The sequence below is a fragment of the Oncorhynchus mykiss genome, chromosome 17, assembly GCF_013265735.2.
Source record: "Oncorhynchus mykiss isolate Arlee chromosome 17, USDA_OmykA_1.1, whole genome shotgun sequence".
In the NCBI taxonomy this organism is placed as follows: Eukaryota; Metazoa; Chordata; class Actinopteri; order Salmoniformes; family Salmonidae; genus Oncorhynchus; species Oncorhynchus mykiss.
In genome coordinates this window covers 49,971,592-49,997,319 of record NC_048581.1, presented here as the reverse complement: position 1 = coordinate 49,997,319, position 25,728 = coordinate 49,971,592, and the positions used below count along the sequence as shown (strand labels likewise).

At 40.2% G+C, this 25,728-nt stretch overlaps 2 protein-coding genes across 2 annotated transcripts; both read left to right on the top strand.

Moving 5' to 3' along the window:
• Positions 1 to 1,637: 1,637 nt before the first annotated feature.
• On the top strand, positions 1,638 to 6,426 carry LOC118940149. Its single transcript, XM_036948415.1, has 5 exons — positions 1,638 to 1,834; positions 2,170 to 2,196; positions 5,042 to 5,329; positions 5,602 to 5,883; positions 6,131 to 6,426. The coding sequence occupies exons 1-5, from the start codon at positions 1,777 to 1,779 to the stop codon at positions 6,424 to 6,426; spliced, it is 951 nt and encodes a 316-aa protein (XP_036804310.1). The 5' UTR covers positions 1,638 to 1,776.
• Positions 6,418 to 14,968, top strand: LOC118940148 (integumentary mucin C.1-like). Its single transcript, XM_036948414.1, has 8 exons — positions 6,418 to 7,440; positions 7,582 to 7,638; positions 8,170 to 8,232; positions 8,372 to 8,425; positions 8,658 to 8,705; positions 9,023 to 9,052; positions 12,410 to 12,463; positions 14,898 to 14,968. Exons 1-8 carry the CDS (start codon positions 7,266 to 7,268, stop codon positions 14,966 to 14,968), a joined length of 552 nt encoding a protein of 183 aa, XP_036804309.1. The 5' UTR covers positions 6,418 to 7,265.
• The last annotated feature ends 10,760 nt before the right edge of the window (positions 14,969 to 25,728 follow it).

Here is a 25,728-nt window from a genome sequence, read left to right as displayed (position 1 = left end):
GACAGGAAAACGCACCCCACACACACTATAAACTTTGTCCCAAATGTATTCAAATGTTTCCTTTATTTTGGTAGTTACAGGTTGCCTACAGTCTGGAAGGCTGCAATTTGGCAGCCAAATATACAGCTTGTTGTGTTGTGGCCATAGACATAATACATCGATTTTTGGATCCTCTTACCCTGGCATTTTGAGTGGAAACTCATGGGTACACTAGCAATGGCTGCCAGTCCTGATCTGAACTGGAACTGCCATCCATGGATGATATGTAGTTGGTTGCAGCTGTTTGCACGTTTCAATATAAAAATTGCGGGAAAAACATAGTTTGGAAGGCAAATGTCTACTGCTGAAAATAGAAGACTGTCTCTAGAACCAATATAATTCTGAACTCCCAAATTTTAGTGACCAGCAGCACTGTTTTTCAAAGTAGCTCATCTTGAGATAGGCTATTGCTCCTCTAGCCAGAAGAGCGCATTGACCATCACCGTGAGTAGTAGCATATGGTGGCTTCATCATTACGTGAGTCAGTGTGCCACTGGAAATTGTATTTAATTGCCCAATGTAGTAATATATAAATAAAAAACACTATTCAAACAGGAATGCTGCTTTAACATACTCAATTACAATTTTTGGGAAGGAAAACCATTTCACTCATGTTGTAAATTATAGGTCATATTTAATAGAAATCTGGAAACACTGGGCATTTACTTGAATAAGATGTAGGATGCATGGGTCCCTTAACCGAAACCTCACCTGTGCGCCGTTTGCTATCGAGTTGATGTCCTCACCAACACTCCGCCCTCGATTCCTATTTTCAGGAACTTTCGTGTCATGTACTTCAACCTCATCAGGTCCACAGATGGATATTTCTCTGTTATGTAGCCGCGAATGGCCTGCGATGAGACGATTCGAGAGTCCAACTCCTTCAGCGCTTCATTAACCAACACCATCGTGGGTGGATGAAGAGGAGTTTTTCGTGCCACAGCAGGCGCTTTGCTGGATTCTAACAATGAAATTGACAAATGTATCAACCGTAATCTAACCAAAACTGATGCTTTTTTTTAGGTAGCATGATCAAACGGTTAATCTCAAAGTTAGGCTATATAAAAACGTTCGTTTAAAAACAGCAACTGCATTCTCAGCCTACACACGTTCAATGTTATGCACTTCAAGCAAAGCACGCGGTTTATCTGAACGGGCGCTGAAATGTAGGTACCAGTCAAAGCATTAAAGGTAAACTGATCAGTCCGAGTAGTGTGAACTCGCTTTTTCTTCTCTCCTCCTTTCCTTCCTTCCATCCATTATTTCCTTTACTGCGCTTATCAGTTTACCGTCACTGCTCTGGCATATTATTAAACGTGACTCACCAAACATAAATTAAATATGAAAACCCTTGCAGGGTTTTTATAGTTAAACATTGTGCAGCTGTTAAAAACTTAAAACAAAAAGTCGAAGATAAATATTTTTCTCCGAAAGACAAGTTACTTTGTTGGTTTTAGAAATTGAATTGCCTGCAATAATGATACAAAATACATTTTGTTGAAGACAGGTAGCTTTAGAGCCTAAAAATAATTACAGATAAATGATTCTGAATATTCAGCCTCCTTGTCCTCTGCAACATGACATTGGCCCATAGTTGTCATATGAGACATCTGTGGTTTTCCTGTGAACAAGCTCCACATCTGCATTTCTATTGAGACAACAGTTAATCTTTGTCCCAGTCACTACCACCATCTTCTGTGAAGTCAGACTAACAGTATGTATGTAGCTGTCTAAAAAATGACATTGTTCATCCCTGATATGGCTGGTCGTCTGTTTTTGCTCATCCTCCTTTTCGGTGAGTTATTTTTCCTTCCATCTGTTTGTGCTTCAGGATATTCCATTCTTCTTTCCCCTCTTTTAGTCTTTTACTTTAGGAACTCTTAATATTTCAACATGTTATGGTTATAATAAATGTGTCTTATTCCATTGATCATCTTATTTATTTTTAATTTCTCTGTCATTATTTTGCATTTTGTATAGATAAGAATGACCACAGCTTGATAACATGGCTGTGAATGCATTACAGACTGTTCTGCTTCGCCAGCTTGTGTAAAGTGATCCCATCTCATGTTTTCTTATTTTTCATAATGGCAAAAAGAGCATGATAATGACCCATTTTGTTATGTCTAGATACCTTCCAGTACCTCAAAGCCAAAGGTCAGTATCATTATTATGGATTTAAAGCTGCAATATGTAACTTTTTTGGGCTACCAGACAAAACAACGGATTACCAAAATATTAAAATAATGATTGACATATTTTCAATAAAAACGCTATTTTGATGAATTCATCCATACAATTTCATCCTTCCATGAGCTGCTGTATACACTGGCTATACAAAACATTAACATGACATAGACTGATCAGGCAAATCCAGGTGAAAGCTATGATCCCTTATTTATGTCACTTGTTAAAGCCACTTAAATCAGTAAATAGACTAAGGGGAGGAGACAGGTTAAAGACATGGATTGTGTATGTGTGCCATTCAGAGGGGGAAAGGGCAAGACACAATATTTAAGTGCCTTTGAACGGGGTATGCTACTAGGTGCCAGAACTGTAACAGTGCTGGGTTTTTCACGCTCAACAGTTTCCTGTGTGTATCAAGAATGGTCCACCACCCTAAGGACATCCTGCCAACTTGACACAACTGTGGGAAGGATTGGAGTCAACATTGGTCAGCATCCCCGTGGAATGAGACAGACAGCAAGATTAATACAAATCTCCACTGTTGAAAACCAAATGATAGTCTAAAATAAATGGGATATAATATCTAAATGCTTTCTACAGTGGAGATCAAGGTAATAAATTGCCTGGCTGGGCTGATGAGATAGTAGATTGAGCAGTCAAATGGTATAGTGAATAGACCCTTTTTTGTGTTTGCAAACGTTGCGCGCATCGCCCTCGTGCGGCAACGTTTACAAACACAAAAAAATGGTCTATTCACTATTCCATTTGACTGCTCAATCCACTATGGTGAACGGAAAGCCAACAAAAAAAAGCCTCTATTTACATGTTGCATATGGGTGCATTTCACACTACTTTTGGATTATAATTGGAGTTTAAGGGTCTTACGAAAGTCCTGCTTAATATAACGTTTGTGTCATCATTGTAAATCAAATGCATTATACTTAAAAATAACTTCAACTTCAACCAGTAAAATGGCTCTTTGGCTATCTTTTGCTGCAACCTATGGCCATGTCAGTGAGTGTTTAGCATTCTAGCTAACAACTTGATGCATCCAAAATAGTTATTTTACAAAGGTCAACACCAAATTATATTCTTAGTGACTGTTCAAGCAAGAATCAACACATTATTGTAAGTGTTAGGAGAGCCCCCCAAAAGTTATTTTGTTTAGAACTAATAAAAACGTAAATCTAGGCTATGTTGAATGAGCAGATGGCGAGGCTTTCTTACTGCAGCCAAGAGTCACGCGCACCTGTACATGATGTCAGTGTGTCGTTCACTGGAAAGTATCAATTTGTATTTGTCACATACACATGGTTAGCAAATGGTAATGCGAGTGTAGCGAAATGCTTGTGCTTCTAGTTCCGACACTGCAGTAATAACCAACGAGTAATCTAACCTAACAATTCCACAACAACTACCTTATACACACAAGTGTAAAGGGATAAAGAATATGTACATAAAGATATATGAATGAGTGATGGTACAGAACGGCATAGGCAAGATGCAGTAGATGGTATCGAGTACAGTATATGCATATGAGATGAGTAATGTTAGGTATGTAAACATAAAAGTGGCATTGTTTAAAGTGGCTAGTGATACATGTATTACATCAAGATGGCAAGATGCAGTAGATTGTATAGAGTACAGTATATACATATGAGATGAGTAATGTAGGGTATGTAAACATTATATTAAGTGGCATTGTTTAAAGTTTCTAGTGATACAATATTCCATTATTAAATTGGCTGGAGTTGAGTCAGTATGTTGGCAGCAGCCACTCAATGTTAGTGGTGGCTGTTTAACAGTCTGATGGCCTTGCGATAGAAGCTGTTTTCATTCTCTCGGTCCCTGCTTTGACGCACCTGTACTGACCTCGCCTTCTGGATGATAGTGGGTGAACAGGCAGTGGCTCGAGTGGTTGTTGTCCTTGATGATCTTTATGGCCTTCCTGTGACATCGGGTGGTGTAGGTGTCCTGGAGTGCAGTTAGTTTGCCCCCGGTGATGCGTTGTGCAGACCTCACTACCCTCTGGAGAACCTTACGGTTGGGGGCAGAGCAGTTGCCGTACAGCCCGACAGGATGCTCTCGATTGTGCATCTGTAAAAGTATGGAACGCCATTTGGGTCTTTGCATTTCCAAAAAGATGCACGTGAAATAACACTGTTTGTTGCGTCAAATCAGCTTCTTGACCAATCAGGACCTAGATATGACTGTACGTCACATAATAAATTAACACGTTTGTTACTTTTTTACGTAGTTATTACAGATTGATTACACTATCACTTGTATTTCATATGTCACAGTGATTCACCGATATGTGTGATGCTGGTAAAGTTTGGTCTTGTATACCTGCCGCTGCAGCACAAGCGCAGACACACCTCCCCAAGCTCTGGGACAGTTCTGGTCAGATAGAAATCCATCACTTCTGTTGTTTGGCTGTGCCCATTTAGCAACGTTCCAAAATGAGCATATGTCCTGGTGGAAGGATGAAAATAAAACACATTTACTATGAACAATAATACGTCTTTAATGAAAGACATGTTCTTCATCTTTAATTTAAATGTTGGCAACCGTTTTACAAAAGCAAAATGTCCATCGAGGCCGAGGATTATTGTGTGATAACTCCCTCCTAAGGGCTGTTCCTGGCACGGGTTCTCATTGTTTATTGCTTAAATAGACAACAGTGTCTGAATTGTTTTCTCTGTCAAACTCATACAATATTAAGTTGTACATTATCTGTATGAGTAGTTAAACATTGAAAATGAATTCATAATTCAATTTAAAAAGACACTCCATCATCCCACTGATCTCACAGATCCTCCTCAGCCCAGTCTAACAGTGATTCCTGCAGTCATCAAAGAGAGAGACTCAGTTCAGCTGAACTGTCAGACTTCTCCATCTGTCTCTGAGTGTTACTTCAAAATGGCTGGGCAAGTGGAATTCACCATTCCATCACCCTGTCAACAGACACTCACAGGAACACTACTGGTGAGGTGGACAGGTCAGAGTTCACCAGCTGAGGTCAAAATACAATGTCAGTACAGTGCTACAGGTTCACAGTTTAGATCCATATACAGTGAGCCTTCAACAGTCACAATTCAGGGTAAGAAGACTATTTGAATGGTTGTAAACAATGTACTGTTGTGCCATCATTAGCATGTTCCTCTTGTGATATGTTATCATACTGTGTGTTGTCATAAACTATTACATGAAGCAATCAGGCAATATATTATATCTCCTTAATTTCCCATACTGTCGCTGCATAAAGATATTGACTCAAGATCCTTAATTCTGAAATAACAAGGAGGGATTAGACTATCAGTATATTTCTCAAAACCACAAAATGCTAAATGCTTAATTCCCCAATTCTCACAGACCTTCCCCAGCTGACAGTGAGTTCTACAGTCATGAGAGAGACAGAATCAGTTCAGCTGAGTTGTGAGACTCCTCCATCTCTCCGTGTGTCTCACTGTTACTTCTACATAGAGGGGAGGAAGAATCTTCCAGACTCATCCTGTACTCAGACACTCACAGGAACAGAGCTGCTCAAGAGGGCAGATCAAATGTTTCCAGATGTGGTCAAAGTGAAGTGTTACTATGCTGTAGGGATGTCTCACATATCTCCTTCAAGTAACCCTGTCTCAGTCACTGTTCAGGGTAAGTAGGTGGTTCATAAAATTATACACGTCACTGTTATACCGTATTAATTATGCTCGTTCTGAAAATGAGATCTTGTGTCTTCATTGCACATAATGATAGGAATTACTGTACTTTGTACAAACATAAATGCTGACATAGTTGAACATTTGATTAATGGAGTTTCCATACTGTTAGTATGTATGGATTACCTGTGATGTTTTTGAAATACAACTTTCAAAGTGACACTATTCTCCTGATCTCACAGACCCACCTCCTCCCAGGCTGACAGTCAGTTCTACAGTCATCAGAGAGAAAGACTCAGTTCGGCTGAGCTGTCAGACTCCCCCATCTGTCTCTGTGTCTCAGTGTTACTTCTACATAGAGGGGAGAGATCCTAAACCCTCAACCTGTACGCGATCACTCACGGGGACTGAGCTGCTCTCGTGGGCAGGTCAAAGTTCATCAGCTGAGATCAAACTGAGATGTTTTTACACTGTAGAATCTCACTATCCATCGATGCACAGTGGTTCAGTCTCTGTTACTATTCTTGGTAAGAAATGATATATTCAGATTGTCTTGGATGATTCTGTTTAAATCACAATCTCATCCAATGTCATTTCAAATAGTTGTTGTGAAGACATTAAATATTTGAAATGTAAATGTTAAAAGTAGAGTTCTAAGATCCCACAGCAAACAACCACAGAGAGGCCAAAGTACAACCAAAGGTTCTTTATAAACTCAGTTTACACCGTAATACACAGTATCACTACGGTCCTATTAGAAAAGTATAAATAGGCTGGGATTTAGGGCTGTAGGCTAACTAGAAGCAACGGGCCAAACTAACACAGCAGGTGATTCCCGGGTCCTTCCGAGCAAGATTTGTTCATTCATTTCTACCCGAGCACGATTAGTTCGGCTCTACCCGAACTGGGTTCGGCTCTTCCTCCCGAGCAGGGAGAGGAAGATCTGTGGAATCACTACACACCATACAAGCAAGCAAAATTGTCTGTGCGATTCAATTTCATTCAATTTAATTTCACACGTGAGAATGTAAGGAATTAAGTGAAAGGCAATCGTTGTAAACACACAGCACACATGATTATTTGGCACTCATAGATATGCATGATATCAAATAAGACATGCTGATACGTAATATAAAGAGAATGGCAGGGTCTAGTTTAGTAAGAGTCAGTGTCACTTGTGACATATACATTATGTTCAAATACAGTGATGCATAAAGGAGTCTCTGTCCTTTCCTAACAGATCCAAAACCAGACATTACAGTCAATATTGATGAGGACTTCACCATCATCTGTTTGATTTGTGGATCCGTCAGTCCTGACACCACCTGTAACCTGTATGTTGGAGAGGAGAGTCAGCCATCCTTCACAGCAAAGATCATGAAGAGAAAAGCCTCCTCAGCATCCGGACAGCAGTTCTGTCAATTCACTCCAAAACATAGTGATCTGATCAGTCGTCTACAGTCAGTGAGGCGTAAGGAGGTGAGCTGTGACTACAGATTGAGCTCAGGACCAAACTCTCTCTCTCCACGCAGTGATGGGCACAGCTTTACAGGTGAGTCATAATCTAAACATATCTATCAGTGCTGCAGGTCTTCATGATCTGACTCACTTTTATTTCAGCATCTTCTTAGTATGACTATGTTAATTCTGACCAACAAACTAAATACCACATTTCATTCCCAAATGATTTTAGATCTGGTGGGAGTTCACATCAGTGATCCAACAACTATACAGACACCTTCTATAGCAGGTAGTCCACACATTTGTGCTTTTTATAGTGACACTGCTGTTATTTTAAAGCAAAGCAAGTTTCAGCAATAAGAATAGTTGTGTTAATGTGTAAATGAAGCTGTTCTGTTAGATAATTAAGCTGTTCTATAGATATGACACCAGCCTCAACACCAACGCCTGGGATCATCAGCACAAGTATTATAATGTCTGTGTTCATCTAGTCGAGTGTTTAGATCGTATCTATACTCTGTTATGCTTCTGCTATTAGATACCATGGTGACCTTATTCTAGGAAGCTGTCAACAACAATCAACACCTTATCTGTCCTGAAAGACTTGATCACCTTATGAACTGGTCTTATCATCTCTATAATGAGGAGAAATATAATCTACCAGGGCAGGAAGCAATCTGTCCGTAGTGATTTTATAGTCCTACTTTTCCCACTTTGAATAGACAAGTCATGAAGGTATTTCAAAAGGACAACAACACCATGATGATCATTAATACGATCATGAATAAAATACGAATTTCATTAATATGTGTTTTCTCAGTGGGTTTGACTCCAGGTCCTGGGTCTACTTTGCCGCCCAGCACAACAATGAGTCCTACAGAAGGTGTGTTGGGCCTCTAAATGACCATCTCAGCAAATACCAATTGTACAGTCAATGGTTTAGATTACAGGCCTGTAAAATTAGGTGAACAAAATGTTAATGTAAAACCTAATTATTGTGTAATCATATTGCTTCCAACTAGTTTTGACTGTTACTTCTACTTCGACCCGAGACACCACAGTGACACCAACTACCAGTAAGTAGATCCATTAATTTTAACTTACATGTATATTTTTGATTACAATAATTCATTAAAGCTCCATCTGATTTATGAATTGACCCATGCTTGTAATTTCTGTCCAGATTTGTATACTTTTAGGCCATCTGATTTGTAGGTAATGTGTAGTGTACTTCTCTCTTTCTGCTTATTGAATGACCTAGATATTAAATGAATTTACATTTGTTCTTGTGTAATCTCTTTTCACCAGGTTTGACCTCTCCTTTGACCCCCAGCACGGCAGTGAATCCTACATCAGGTGTGTTGGTCATCTTTCTCTAGTTAGCAGATAGGACCTAAACAAATAGACTAGCTTTATTTTAGCCAGGTTTTTACTCACAAATATCCCCTGATAAAAAAAAAGAGGTTGATATTTCATTAATTAAATCAACCCATTTAGATACCTTTTATTATTGTATAATCAGATCCAATGACTTTGCTTGGCACCGGGTTTGACTTCTAGTTCTACTTTGACGACTGACACCCCTAAGAGTCCACATGATTTTAGTTTAGTGGCGTAATAAGTTGTGTTGTGTGTTAACTGTTATCAAACATCTCTCTCTTGCATGTGCCCAGGAGGTCAAAGCTCCACAGAAAGCGTTCTGGGTAAGCATCCATCTCTAGCTGACTACCTGTCTTTTCTCAGACAAATTAGACATTTACAGGAAGGAAGTGGAGTTTACAATAAAAAATATTCTATATTATTCTCAGAAATAAAATGTCGTCCCCCAACTCCCTTACCATGTAGGTCCATTGCTTATTCAAGAGGTGCTGATATCTGATAGATATTTTGGTTAATACATCCCATACCTCAATTGTATTTGCCCGAGCTTTGTTTATCATGCCCGCTGATTGCTCTAAAAGAACAATATCTTGATTATATGATAACCATGTTTGAGGCAAGGGGATTGTAGGGGTAATCCACTAAGGATAACCTTTTTTGCTGCTGTTAATGCCGCATAAATTATTATTTTCTGAACCAGTTGCAGTACAAATGAAGAGTTATCATTCAACGAAAATAAAGGTGGATCTTCACATGGAAACACATGTTTGTAAGGAAATCCGAAACATGTGACCAGAACTGGGACACCACAGGACATTCCCAAAACATTTGTGTTACAACAGCATTCATACGCCGTCTCTCACATTTTGGAGTAGGACTCAGCTTCATCTTAAAATGTCTAAATGTGGTTGCATAACTTCTATGTATGAGCTTATAATGTATAAGCTGGTGTGCTGGGTTTTTAGAGGTAACAAATACATTTTCCTAAATGGTATCCCAGTTCAGGTCAGGCCCCAATCCCTGCATTTCACGGTTCCATACTAGAGTGACACCCAATGTAGAGCATTTAACAGACAGCAGGCAATCATAAGTAGCAGAGACCATTCTAGAAGTTAATGAAGGGAATATCCATGTAAGCATTATGTTATGTTATGTTATGGCTGAGATCCCACTAACGGGATCGATATTACAACAGCCAGTGAAAGTGCAGGGCGCCAAATTCAAACAGAAATCTCATAATTAAAATTCCTCAAACATACAAGTATGTCACACCATTTTAAAGATATACTTCTTGTTAATCCCACCACGGTGTTCGATTTCAAATAGGCTTTTCGGCAAAAGCACCACAAATGATTATGTTAGGTCAGAGCCAAGTCACAGAAAAACAAAACCATTTTTCCAGCCAGAGAGGAGTCACATAAATCAGAAATAGAGAGAGAATTAATCACTAACCTTTGATCTTCATCTGATTATACTCATAGGATTTCATGTTACACAATACATGTATATTTTGTTCGATAAAGTTCATATTTATATAAAGAAATCTCAGCATAAATTGGCGCGTTATGTTCAGTAACGTAAACTCACTCACTTTTGTACATCGCCTTGATCCGTACAATTGACCTTATTTTTGAGCCCAGAAAACGTAATACTTCCAGATCAACTGTAATATCAATACCAATGTAAAGCACAATTTCTCCCCTTTCCAACTAAATTAATGACGAGACCTTCATGATGCCCATCTCTGCATAATTCATCAAGGCAATGAGCTCCGTCTGGTCTTTTTAAAAATGGCGGGTGGGGAGTGAAGGCTACGAAGTGATCTTGAAAGGGGGTAATATGTTGCGTGAAGAAAACAGTTTTTTTCACCCGATTTGTCCAACTAATTAACCTTAAAATGTAAATAAAACATAAAGAGTTTATGTAATGTCTCATCACATACCTGTTTGAAGGTTTGCGTCGAATTTGAAGAGGGGTTTAGGGCTGCGCTAACGTTAGCCTCACAAGTGAACTGCAGCTGTTCCGGCTTTTGAGTGTCATGATGGCTCGCAGAAATGACCTGCAAAAAACTGCAAATGGCACCCTAGTCATGAAATATTAGTTTAATATTAGCAATAATTATATTAATTTAGACAAAAATAATGAAGTTTTCTTACAAGTGTATATGGTTGAGCATGATTTTAATCTGCGAGAGAAGGGCTACCCCTGGTGGAAAGAGGCTGTACGGCACAAAATGAGTCGCAAATGCGCACTGGACGTTACGTAGTGACACGTCACGATGTAACGTACAGCACCAGAGGGGTTAGTTTTTTCATCTTTTCTCCAATACTGTTAGCTCATTACCATGTCAATCAATGCTGAATCGAAATGTAGTTTCACACCTCGGATTTTGATGCCAACACAGTCACTACAGTCTCATTCGTTTTCATTGCAGCCTCGTTTGAATGCCGTGGTTACCCACATTTGTACGGAATTGGGTGAGTTTACGTTAGTTCCAAAAACATCTGGTGATTTTGCAGAGAGCCACATCAATTTACAGAAATATTCATTATAAATGTTGATGAAAATACAAGTGTTATACATGGAACTTTAGATACACTACTCCTTAATGCAACCGCTGTGTCAGATTTCAAAAAAGCTTTACGGAAAAAGCAAACCATGCAATAATCTGAGTACGGCGCTCAGAGCCCAAACAAGACAAAAAGATATCCGCCGTATTGTGCAGTCAACAGAAGTCAAAAATAACATTATAAACATTCATTTACCTTTGATGATCTTCATCAGAATGCACTCCCAGGAATCCCAGTTCCACAATAAATGTTTGTTTTGTTCGATAATATCCATCATTTATGTCCAAATAACTCAGTTTTGATCGCGCGTTCAGTACACAATCTAAACTCACGACTGGCAGGTCCAGGCAAAAGTTCAGACGAAAAGTCATATTACAGTCAGTAGAAACATGTCAAACTAAGTATAGAATCAAACCTTAGGATATTTTTAACATAAATCTTCAATACTGATCCAACCGGAGAATTCCTTTGTCTTCAGAAATGCGATGGAACCGAGCTCGATCTCACGTCAACGCGCATGGTCAGCGCTTTTTCAGCTCATGGCAGACCTTACTCAATCCCCTCTCATTCAGCCCCACTTCACAGTAGAAGCATCAAACAAGGTTCTAAAGACTGTTGACATCTAGTGGAAGCCTTAGGAAGTGCAACATGACCAATATCCCACTGTTTCTTCAATAGGGAATGAGTTGAGAAACGACCAACCTCAGATTTCCCACTTCCTGGATGGATTTTTTCTCAGGTTTTTGCCTGCCATAAGAGTTATGTTATACTCACAGACATCATTCAAACAGTTTTGGAAACGTCAGAGTGTTTTCTATCCAAATATACTAATAATATGCATATACTAGCAACTGGGACTGAGTAGCAGGCAGTTTACTCTGGGAACCTTATTCATCCAAGCTGCTCAATGCTTCCCCCAGCCATAAGAAGTTAACGGGGCATCCCATGGTACACCATAAGCTTTTAAGGCTCTGGGTTTTAACAATAATATTCAAAATTCTGAAATTGTGAATCTTTCTACTGACTGAGTTGTGTTGTTTTCTAACAGAAATAATGCATACCTTTCTTCTTGTGTAATCAGATCCAGAATTAACTTTTAATACTTTCCAGCAGTTTCGACTGTTACTTCTACTTTGACCCCTGACATCACAATGAGACCAACTAGTAAGTATCCCTTACTTTGCAATTACATTTTTAGTTCACTCTAATTCACTGAAGCTCTAACAGGTTTACTCATAGACTTATTCATGGCTGCTTGTACGTTCACTCTAAATTGTACTTTTCTTAGATATGAATAGCGCCGGAGGGGATGGCTGCCATTTTACGGGTTCCTAACCAATTGTGCTATTCTGGGTGGGTTTTTTTGCGTTGTTTGTAACTTGTTTTGCACATAATGTTTCTGCCACTGTCTCTTATGACTGAAAAGAGCTTCTGGACATCAGAACAGTGATTACTCACTGGGCTAAGATTTTTTCTTTAATGAATTGAAGGAGAAAGATTTACTTATTTTCACGGACCAGGCCCAAAGCCCCGTCATTCGCATGAAGAGGAGACGACCGATACAGGGGCCGCAGATCCTGATGCTTGGTGAGAATTCATCTGCAAGTGGATAATCCTGCTTTACCATCCGTATCTTATGTTTCACCGAGTCATGGCTGAACGAGGACATGGATCATATACAGTTGGCTGGGTTTACCATGTATCGGCAAGACAGAACAATAAACCTCCTGTAAGACGAGGGCTGGTGGTCTGTCTATTTGTCAATAACAGCTGGTGTGCAAATATTAAGGAAGTCTAGAGGTTTTGATCGCCTGAGGTAGAGTATCTCATGATAAGCTGTAGTCCACACAATATACCAAGAGAGTTTATCTATATTTTTTTTAGCTGTCTATTTACCACCACAAACCGATGCAGGCACTAATACCGCACTCAACGAGCTGTATAAGGCCATAAGCAAACAAGAGAATGCTCATCCAGAACTGGTGCTCTTAGTGCTGGAGACTTTCATGCAGGAAAACTTTAATCCATGTTACCTAATTTCTACCAGCATGTCAAATGTGCAACCAGAGAAAAATAAAATCTAGACCACCTTTACTCCACACACAGAGATGTGTACAAATCTCTCCCTCACCCTCCATTTGGAAAATCTGAAAATCTGAAAATCCCTCCTGATTCCTGCTAACCTGCAAAAACTTAAGCAAGACTTACCAGTGACTCGCTCATTACGGAAGTGGTCAGATGACACGCATGCTATGCTACATGACTGTTTTGCTAGCACAGACTGAAATATGTTTTGGGATTCATCCGATGGCATTGAGGAGTACACTACATTACCGACCTCATCTGTACGTACATATGCCAACCAGAAGCCATGGATTACAGGCAACATCCGCGCTGAGCAAAAATCTAAAGCTGCTGATTTCAAGGAGCGAGACACTAATCCAGATGCTTATAAGAAATCCTGCTATGCCCTCAGATGAACCATCAAACAGGCAAAGCATTAATACAGGTTTAAGATTGAATCCTACTACACTGGCTCTGACGCTCATTGGATGTGGCAAGGCATGCAAACTATTACGGATTACAAAGGGAAACCCAACCATGAGCTGCCCAGTGGCGAAAGCCTACCAAACGAGCTAAATGCCTTCTATGCTTGCTTCAAGGCAAGCTACACTTAACCTTGCATGAAATCACCAGCTGTTTCGGACGAATGTGAGATCACGCTCTCCGTTGCCGATGTGAGTAAGACCTTTAAACAGGTCAACATTCACTTGGCTGCAGGGCCAGACGGATTACCAGGACGCATACTGAGAACATGCACTGACCAACTGGCAAGTGTCTTCACTGACATTTTCAACCTCTCCCTGACCGAGTCTGTAATACACAAACTGAAATGGTCCAAACACACCAAGACAGTCGTGAAGAATGCATGACAATGCCTATGCCCTCTCAGGAGACCGAAAAGATTTGGCATGGGTCCTCAGATCCTCAAAAAGTTATACAGCTGCACCATCGAGAGCATCCTGACTGATTGTATCACCGCTTGGTATGGCAACTGCTCGGCATCTGACCGTAGAGGTTAGTGCGTACGGCCCAGTACATCACTGGGGACAAGCTTCCTGCCATCCAGGACATCTATACCAGGCGGGGTCAGAGAAAGGACCTAAAAATTGTCAAGACTCCAGCCACGCAAGTCAAAAACTGTTCTCTCTGCTACCGCATGGCAAGTGGTACCGGATCGCCAAGTCTAAGTCCAAAAGGCTCAAATGGCTAACCAGACTATTTGCATTGATCTCCCTTTTTACGCTGCTGCTACTCGCTGTTTATTACCTATGCGTAGTCACTTTACACCTTCCTACATATACATATTACCTGAATTACCTATAGCCTCGTTATTGTTTTAATTTGATAAATTACATTTTATTTCTTTAGAATTTTTTTAGCAAATATTTTCTTACTTAAAAAAATGCATTGTTGAAAGTAAGTGTTTCATGGTAAGGTTGTATTGTAACACCTGTTGTGTTCAGCGCATGTGACAAAAAACATTTTATTTTATTTGATATGAAACAAATGCACATTTCTCATCTCTTCTCACCAGGTTTGACCTCTCCTTTGGCCCCCAGCACAGCAGTAAATCCTACATCAGGTGTGCTGGTCATCTTTAGTTAGTTAAAATAAGTCAATTGTTTTCAGTTTATCTTACCCAGGTTTTTGTATTCTTTCCTCATCACAAATGTGCCTAATTACTAGAAAAGAGGTTGATCTTGGATTGATTAAATTATCCCATTTAGATACTTTATTGTATAACCAGATCCAATGACTTTGCTTTGCACCAGATTTGACTGTTAGTCCTACTTTGACAACTGACACACCAAAGAGTCCAACTGAAAGTGAGTATGGCCACACGATGTTTGTTTATTGGTGTTTACTAGTTGTGATGTGTGTTAACTGTTAACAAACTGTCTCTATCTTGCATGTCTCTATCTTGCTCCGCCGGGGAAGTCCCAATAGTTATCTTATTTAGTGCTTAAACAGACAGTTATATTTGCAAGATTTAGCTTATTCAAAATTCATCATTAATTTATCATTAACGTTTTTTTCATGCATGTGACCAACCAATACCTCACAAGGCTTCTTCTCTCCAAGCTGAGACCTTGAAACTGAGACACCCCTTTCGGTTTTCAAAACAATGTTCTTGGCGCACTGCCAAATTGCTTATACTGATAGTGAGGATTCCTCCCAGTCACGATCAATCAGTCAGTTGCATGGACCCAGTCCAATTGGTTATTAGAAAAGCACAAACATAACATTTTCCTTCACAGACTCAAATGTAAAACGCTTAGCTGACTAGCTGTCTTTTCTCACATATATGAAAACGGAAACATTTACCAAGACTAATAATAAAGTGGTATTCTAACACCTGTCTACCATTGAAGTATTTACATTTGGATTAAGAGCTAATGACCTCTTCTGATGTCATCATGTCACCAAACAGAGGTGCAATTATGGCAGACAGCAGTGTGTATGGCTTCTGGAGTGGGCGTGTTCTTGATGGGATTGACAGCTGTCTATCTCTGCAGGAGGACCAGTGAGTACTTCTGATTCTGCATAACAAATAACTTGCAAACATTTTCCTTCTCATATTAATGTAAGTGCCTTTGACATGGGTTAATCTTTCAACTCCTTTTGGTGATATTGTGTAGTGTAGGCTATATTCAACATCAATCATTTAGTCTAATTTGTTTTTCAGAGAAAACCAATTCTCAGAGGTAAGAATTCCCTTGTGAATACGATGCAGATTGTATCAACCTTTAGTTCTGTATTGTCCATGATGAGGATTTTCTTACCACAACCTTCTTATATACTTTTATGTTGTACAGACCTACAGACAGACAGGATGATCACAGCCAATGTATGTTCCAAACAAAATACATCAAACACTGCACACACTACTAACACAACTACACACATGCATGTACAAACACGTATCCTAATTTAAGTTTTATTTATTTTCTGTTGTAGGTGATTTGGTGATGGGAGCTATGAGCAGTGCAGGCATGTTGGATTCAAGGGATGCTGGGATCTATTCTCTCATCACCTCTGTACCGTCCACGTTTTTGCCCTCGGGTGAGTTTGTAACATAATGTCTTCTGTCCCCACCCCCCCCACACACACACAGACACACAGACACACAACCTCTTACTTTGTCTCTCTCTGTGAGATGCAGGTCCTGTGCAGGTATCTGCAAATGAAGATGTAAGTACAGCAAAAATAATAGCCTTGGATACATACTTGTTTTCGTAGGAACAGACAGACAGTCGGAGGGATAATAAGGATCTTTCTCTCTCTCTTTCCTCCAGGCTGATTCAGAGAATGCAGGGGTCTACAGCCTGATCACTTCTGTACCATCCACAACTTTACCATTAGGTTTGTCTATTTAACTCTGTCCCAATGTTTCATAACATGTAGGGCTTTTATTGGACTCAAAGTTGTTTAGGCTTGGATGTTGGTCTGAGGTCGTCATATCAGTAAGCATGTATGTGTATAAGTTATACATAAGATAATGTGTTAGAGCATGAGAATAGAGCTGTACGTCTACAGGATGGTTTGAGTCAGGAGGAGAAGTGACGTGTGTGTGTGTGTGTGTGTGTGTGCGCGCACATACTGACTCACTCACTCACTCACTCACTCACTCACTCACTCACTCAGGCTCCCTCTGTGTTGTACAGGTCCTTTTGAAGAAAATGGAAAGTCATCTGAAAACGACAATGTAAGTTCAGAATCACCCACTGTGTTTGGTGATTGTGATCGACTCTCAGTTTCAGATTGATGTTACATCCTTTTAAATTACATTACATTTACAGTACTGTAGAATTAAAGGACTGATGCTAAACTGTCTGTTTCTTTTCTCTAGTCTGGTACGTACCACATATACAGCTCAATCCCCGACAGACCAGCAACCTCAGCCCAGCCGGATGGGTTTTACAGTCTTCTGCAGACACACTGAAACTACACCACTGGCTCTCTGTATGTCTCACAGAAATATTGTTTCTTTCAGGATGTCCTTTATTTATCACACATCATGTTACTGTAAATAAGTATCTAAAACATCTACTGCAGTGCCGTTTCTATTTATAAGTAACATTCAGTAAGCAGCCGCTAGAGGCCCCCCTCCCCTCCAAAAACAACCGTAGGATAGTAGAATACACAACGTGCAGTTTCGAAATGTGGTTCTACATCAGAAGTTTTTCTCTTGTTATTTCAGTCACTGACAGTCACTCAATTATCCCATGTCAGCTAAGATTTTATAGATTGCTAGGCAAGTAATCTAGCCAGCTATCTAAGTCTTGTAGTAATGGTCCAATTACTGCCCAGGGGCCCTGACTTCCATGGGGCCCCCAATCATTTTGTTAGTCACTCTCACTCAGATGTCAAATGAACATGGCATAAGTCATGGCAAAATGTGTGGAATTGCAGGAAATGAGCTTTAAACTGAATTTTATTATTTCAACGACAATGGCACAATGTGTTGAAAATTTGGAAATTTGCTTAATAACTGCAAAGTTCTCTCCGCCCCATGGCAAAATTAGTAGAATTGCAGGACAAATACTTTAAAGCTCCAAATGTTTCTCTCCGCCACTAAAATGTTTTATCGGTGAGGTGGGCAAATCTCGCTTAGGGTCCCCAAAATGCTTGGAACTGCCGTAATTTCCTGTATCACACATTGACACCTGGCCTGGATTTTGGAGGGGTCCGGGACATACTCCCCTTTAAATATTTTTAAGTAAATGCCCAAGTAAATATATACTGTATTTATATATATTCTGTCATCTGTGTGATGTCTCCTTCCATAATGGTTTGATACAGTTTACTAAATAAAATATTTTTGTGATCAAAATCGATAGATACAGACAATTAAAAATAAATAAATAAATATATAACATATTCACACAATGCAAAAAAACAGGTAAATAGGAAATTAAAATAATATAAGTCATTAAGATCCAAAGTGGTATTGCTAAGAAATTTTTCTTGGTGAAGTTCATCTTGTGTTGAAATATGCTTGTAATATAAACCAGATGCACCCCAAAAATCTGGGGGAAAAGTCTAATGTTATTTGAACAATTTTTGCGGCAAAGGTTAGCAAACCCCAAAAAGCCTGATCTTATAGCAAAATTATTGATATTGATATTGCCCACATACGTTGTTACAAGCTACAAAATATAACATTTCGGTTTTAAAAATGTTTACATTGTTGGCAACATCAGATCATCAAAACTGAAAAAAATAGATTTTCAAATGCTATTCAAATCTCCAAATTTCTCCATGTTCACATGTTAACTTGTTGTTTTCCAAATTCCCAGTTGAATTTCAACTTACTCAGCACCTCAGTCGCTCCTTCAATGTGCAGTGTTGTAGACACATTCTAGCCTTGAAGTCCAATGACTGCGGAGTGGTTTAGATGTAAATGGTGTGAGAACACAACTTCATTACATTTTTTCCCAGTTAATATGAGCTTACATTCTGTTTCGATGCACACTTGAGCCCAGCGGTCAGGGTGGTCGATTATGCTATGGGGGATGGCTTTGTTTGTTGGAAAGGGGTGGCTCCCCGCTCACCTCCCATATACACTGTACACACTGTACATAGATCTTTCTATTGTGTTATTGACTGTACGTTTGTTTATGTGTAACTCTGTGTTGTAGTTTTTGTCGCAATGCTTTGCTTTATCTTGGCCAGGTCTCAGTTGTAAATGAGAACTTGTTCTCAAACGGCCTACCTGGTTAAATAAAGGTGAAATAAAATAAAATAAAAAATAAATCCCTCTTCTATACAGTGGGGAGAACAAGTATTTGACACACTGCCGATTTTGCAGGTTTTCCTACTTACAAAGCATGTAGAAGTCTGTCATTTTTTATCATAGGTACACTTCAACTGTGAGAGACGGAATCTAAAACAAAAATCCAGAAAATCACATTGTGTGATATTTAAGTAATTAATTAGCATTTTATTGCATGACATAAGTATTTGATACATCAGAAAAGCAGAACTTAATATTTGGTACAGAAACCTTTGTTTGCAATTACAGAGATCATATGTTTCCTGTAGTTCTTGACCTGGTTTGCACACACTGCAGCAGAGATTTTGGCCCACTCCTCCATACAGACCTTCTCCAGATCCTTCAGGTTTCGGGGCTGTCCCTGGGCAATACGGACTTTCAGCTCCCTCCAAAGATTTTCTATCGGGTTCAAGTTTGGAGACTGGCTAGGCCACTCCAGGAACTTGAGATGCTTCTTACGGAGCCACTCCTTAGTTGCCTTGGCTGTGTGTTTCGGGTCGTTGTCATGCTGGAAGACCCAGCCACGACCCATCTTCAATGCTCTTACTGAGGGAAGGAGGTTGTTGGCCAAGATCTCGAGATACATGGCCCCATCCATCCTCCCCTCAATACGGTGCAGTCGTCCTGTCCCCTTTGCAGAAAAGCATCCCCAAAGAATGATGTTTCCACCTCCATGCTTCACGGTTGGGATGGTGTTTTGGGGTTGTACTCATCCTTCTTCTTCCTCCAAACACGGCGAGTGGAGTTTAGACCAAAAAGCTCAATTTTTTGTCTCATCAGACCACATGACCTTCTCCCATTCCTCCTCTGTATCATCCAGATGGTCATTGGCAAACTTCAGATGGGCCTGGACATGCGCTGGCTTGAGCAGGGGGACCTTGCGTGCGCTGCAGGATTTTAATCCATGACGGCGTAGTGTGTTACTAATGGTTTTCTTTGAGACTGTGGTCCCAGCTCTCTTCAGGTCATTGACCAGGTCCTGCCGTGTAGTTCTGGGCTGATCCCTCACCTCTTTCATGATCATTGATGCCCCACGAGGTGAGATCTTGCATGGAGCCCCAGACCGAGGGTGATTGACCGTCATCTTGAACTTCTTCCATTTTCTAATAATTGCACCAATAGTTGTTGCCTTCTCACCAAGCTGCTTGCCTATTGTCCTGTAGCCCATCCCAGCCTTGTGCAGGTCTACAATTGTATCCCTGATGTCCTTACACAGCTCTCTGATCTTGGCCATTGTGGAGAGGTTGGAGTCTGTTTGATTGAGTGTGTGGACAGGTGTCTTTTATACAGGTAACAAGTTCAAACAGGTGCAGTTAATACAGGTAATGAGTGGAGAACAGGAGGGCTTCTTAAAGAAAAACTAACAGGTCTGTGAGAGCTGGGATTCTTACTGGTTGGTAGGTGATCAAATACTTATGTCATGCAATAAAATGCTAATTAATTACTTACAAATCATACAATGTGATTTTCTGTATTTTTGTTTTAGATTCTGTCTCTCACAGTTGAAGTGTACCTATGCTAAAAATGACAGACCTCTACATGCTTGGTAAGTAGGAAAACCTGCAAAATCAGCAGTGTATCTAATACTTGTTCTCCCCACTGTAAGACCTTTAAGATACAGCAAATACAAATCCTATGTTTTTTTTCTCCGTTTGAAATGCTCTCTTCTGTAAAACAAAAAAGTATGCAGAATAAATTGACTTTGACCATTCCCTCATCTTTGATAGTATTTTACATGATTTGATCTTGATTATTCAAGATAATGCTATGATAATACTGTGTACAGTTGTCTCTGTCATCTTTTTCTGGCCATTGGTGAAGATCAAGGTGCTATTTTCCTTAAATGTTTCTTTCAGTCCATATACAGCGCATTCAGAAAGTATTCAGACACCTTGACTTTTTCCACATTTTGTTACGTTAAAGCCTCTCTAAAATTGATGAAATAGTCCCCCCCCCATTAATCTACACACAATGCCCCATAATGACAAAGCAAAAACAGAATTTTAGACAGGTTTTTAGACATCAACACTGAAAATGATATTTAAATACGTATTCAGACCCATTACTCTGTACTTTGCTGAAGCACCCTTGGCAGCAATTACAGCCTCAAGTCTTCTTGGGTATGATGCTACAAGCTTGGCGCAACTGTATTTGGGGAGTTTCTCCCATTCTTCTCTGCAAAACCTCTCAAGCTCTGTCAGGTTGGAGGTGGAACGTTGCTGCACAGCTATTTTCAGGTCTCTCCAGAGATGTTTGATCGGGTTCAAGTCCGGGTTCTGGAAGGGCCACATAAAGAACTTTCAAAGAGTTGTCTGAAAGCCACTCTTGCGTTGTCTTCGCTGTGTGCTTAAGGTCATTATCCTAGTGGAAGGTAAACCTTTGCCCCAGTCTGAGATCCTGAGTGCTCTGAAGCAGGTTTTCATCAAGGATCTCTGTACTTTGCTCTGTTCATCATTCACTCGATCCTGACTTGTCTCCCAGTCCCTGCTGCTGAAAACATCCCCAGAGCATGATGTTGCCACCACCATGCTTCACCATAGGGATGGTGCAAGGTTTCCTCCAGACGTGATGCTTGGCATTCAGGCCAAAGACTTCAATCTTGGTTTCATCAGACCAGAGAATATTGTTTCTCATGGTCTGAGAGTCGTTAAGGTGCCGTTTGTCAAACTCTAAGCGGGCTGTCATGTGCCTTTCAATGAGGTGGGGCTTCCATCTGGCCACTCTACCATAAAAGCCTGATTGGTGGAGTACTGCAGAGATGGTTTTCCTTCTGGACGGTTCTCCCATTTCCACAGAGGAACTCTGGTGCTCTGTCAGATCGGGTTCTTGGTCACCTCCCGGGACCAAGTCCCTTCTCCCCTGATTTTCCCAGAGACAGATAATGCTTAGTCCTGGACTAAAAATATTATTCAAAGGACAATTTACAGATTATCTGCATTGTGGTTAGTTTTACTGTGAGGGAAGCAAAGATGCCTACATTCTCCCGCAGCAGTCACAGACAGTCTACAGATCACATACCAACCAGTACATGTATGCTGCCACGTATCCACACCTGCAAACAGGTGCACGAGTGCACACATGCACACGCACCCACACCACAGTCGGGTGGAAAGTTAGACGAGACTCTTGCCGCATCCTGTCCTTCTGAAACTTCAGCTTATCATATTTCAGAGACTAGTTGTGTTGAGGAGATTGACAGAAGTACTGTTGAACCAAACCTCAGATACATCTAACTGAAACTATTCAAATACTTTACCAGACAATTTTAGCAAGATATAAAAATAAAAAAAAATAAACTAAATTCACCCTCCAAAATCACCATTATGAGAAATGTATTCATGCTTCTGACCATTACAACAAGCATCTCACGAGGGATGAAACCCCACTTGTCATGTTATATTTCCATGGAAATATTCAGTGTTGTTGTTTACTGCTTATGTATCTGCACCTCTACCTTATTAAGCTAATAACTACAGTAGATAGGAAACATATTGCCTCTAATGCACAATATGGAGAGTCATATGGAGACACAGCAAGACTGTTTGTTGTTTCTTACTTTTGGATGTTGGCAATATATACTGCTGTTGTACATGAAACCTGCTTTTTATTGTGCAGTGTAGGTAAAAAGAAAGCCTGAATAAAATATAGTTATTTACTCTGACAGATAAGCAAATGGTTTTGGCTCATGTTAGGAGCAGGAGACATTTACCTCTAATAATACCAGTTGATGGACTTTCTTTGTGGTTTCCTGTGAGTAGGCTCCTCGTCTTCCTCTCTATTAAAAGCATTCTCTCAGTCACAGACACAGTACTTATTATGTAGTTTGTGATAGTCTGTTTCTCTGAAACATTGCGTTATTCACCCCTGATCTGGCTCGTTATCTGTTTTTGATCATCCTCCTTTGCTGTGAGTTATTCCTCTGATCCAACTCTTGCACTAGTATATATACACTGTGTACAGATATATTGTTGGTATTGAGTCAAATTAATTCTGGGGAGATCATTTGAGATGTGGTGATCTGTTGCCTTACTATTGGTTAAGATTATATTAATGTTGACCCTGACCTCTGACATGACCGTTGACCCTTAAACAGCAGTTACTGCCTTCTTCCTTGGCATGATATGTTGCAAATGGTAGGGTAATACCAAAGCAAAGAGCAGTGTCTGCCATTTTCATTTGTTAGTTTACTATTCTTCTCATGTATATTATTAATTAAAGAGCAGTGTAATTCCTGACAGTGAAGCAGAGTTCAAACTGCATTCTTCGTGTGTCTTCCACTAAGATACCAGTTGCATTTACATGGAGATGTAGGTTCTGCGTCAGTCACACGACATACTGTGTTTTACAACTAGCCCATGTCTTGTTATAAGAATACATGTGAAAAGCAGCACTGCAATTGTTTGAATTACATTAAATGATTACCTATCTTGTGATATATAATGATGCATTGGAACATGGTAGAAGAATGCCATAGGGTAATACTAATTATAACAAATTACCATGAGATTACAAAGTAAATGATTTGTATACACTACCGGTGTAGTGTAACACCTACTATTTAAAGATTTAAGGATTTCATTTAAGGACATCAAAACTATGAAATAACACATATGGAATCATGTAGTAACCAAGAAAGTGTTAAACAAATAAAAATATATTTTATATTTGAGATTCTTCAAATAGCCACCCTTTGCCTTGATGACAGCTTTGCACACTTTTGGCATTCTTTCAACCAGCTTCACCTGGAATGCTTTTCTAACAGTCTTGAAGGAGTTCCCACATATGCTGAGCACTTGTTGGCTGCTTTTCCTTCACTCTGTGGTCCGACTCATCATTGGTTAGAGCGTTGGGCCAGTAATCGAAAGGTTGCTAGATCAAATCCCCGAGATGACAAGGTAAAAATCTGTCGCTCTGCCCCTGAACAAGGCAGTTAACCCACTGTTCCTAGGCTGTCATTGTAAATAAGAAATTGTTATTAACTGACTTGCCTAGTTAAATAAAGGTCAAATAAAACATTAAAATAAATAATGTCAAAGTGGAATAATGTCAACAACAAAAAAAGTGTGAATGAGTATTCAACACCTTTGTTATGGAAATCCAAAATAAGTTCAGAAGTAAAATTTTGCTAAACAAGTCGCATAATACTTTGCATGGACTCACTCTGTGAGCAATAATAGTGGTTAACACGATTTTTTAATGACTATCTGATCTCTGTACCCCACACATGCAATTATCTGTAAAGTCGGTCAGTCGCGTTGTGCATTTCAAACACATATTCAAACAACAATACCAGGGAGGTTGTCTAATGCCTTACAAAGAAGGACACTTATTGGTAAAATTACACAATTACACTTTGGATGGGGTATCAATATAAACAGTCACAACAAATATACTGGAATCATTCCTAACTTAGTTGCTGGAGAGAAAGAAACCCGCTCAGAGATTTTACCATGATGCCAATGGTGACTTTAAAACAGAGTTTAATGTCGCGCAGCCACACCTTCTCCATGCTGCTCTTCGTCGTACTCCTCGCCTTCCTGTGGAGGAACTGGGGGGTCATCTCGCAGTAACTGGATCGCTTCCTGATGTCCCCGAGTTGACCTACAGGGGTGGGGCTCTCTCAATGAGTGACGAAGGGAGGCGACAGCGGGGCGGGGCTCCCTGAACAATGAGGGACAGAGGCGGGGCCTGGTGTGAGGGGCGGGGGACGACTGACTAACAAACCCGTACTCTGCCTCTGATGCTTGTGGTGGAGCCAGGCCAACACAGGGCGGTCTTAGCGGAAAGGAGGAGGATGATGAGGAGCCAGTGAAATTGTTTACACATGGAAGACATTTTCTTGCAAAAACATCCTGTGGCGGACTGCAATAGCATCGAATAGTCCCCGCGATATGCAACTGTTCAGGGAAGTCAGGAACCAATACACAGTCAGTCAGGAAAGCAAAGGCTAGCTTTTTCAAACAGAATTTTGCATCCTGTAGCTCTAACTCCCAAAAGTTTTGAGACACTGTGAATTCCATGGAGAACAAGAGCACCGATAAATCCATGATAATCTAATTAATCAATAAAATTTCAATAAGCATTTCTTTACGGCTGGCCATGCTCTCCTCCTGGCTACCCCAACCCCGGCCAACAGCTCCACACCCCTCGCAACTACTTGCCCGATCCTCCCCAGCTTCTCCTTCACCCAAATCCAGATCGCAGATGTTCTGAAAGAGCTGCAAAACCTGGACCCGTACAAATCAGCTGGGCTAGACAATCTGCACCCTCTCTATCTAAAACTATCCACCGCCATTGTTGCAACCCCTATTACCAGTCTGTTTAACCTCTCTTTTGTTTCGTCCGAGATCCCTAAAGATTGGTAAGCTGTCGCGGTCATCCCCCTCTTCAAAGGCGATGACACTCTAGACCCAAACTGTTACAGACCTATATCCATCCTGCCCTGCCTTTCTAAAGTCTTTGAAAGCCAAGTTAACAAACAGATTACTGACCATTTCGAATTCCACCCTACCTTCTCCGCTGTGCAATCCGGTTTCCGAGATGGTCATGGGTGCACCTCAGCCACGCTCGAGGTACTAAACAATATCAT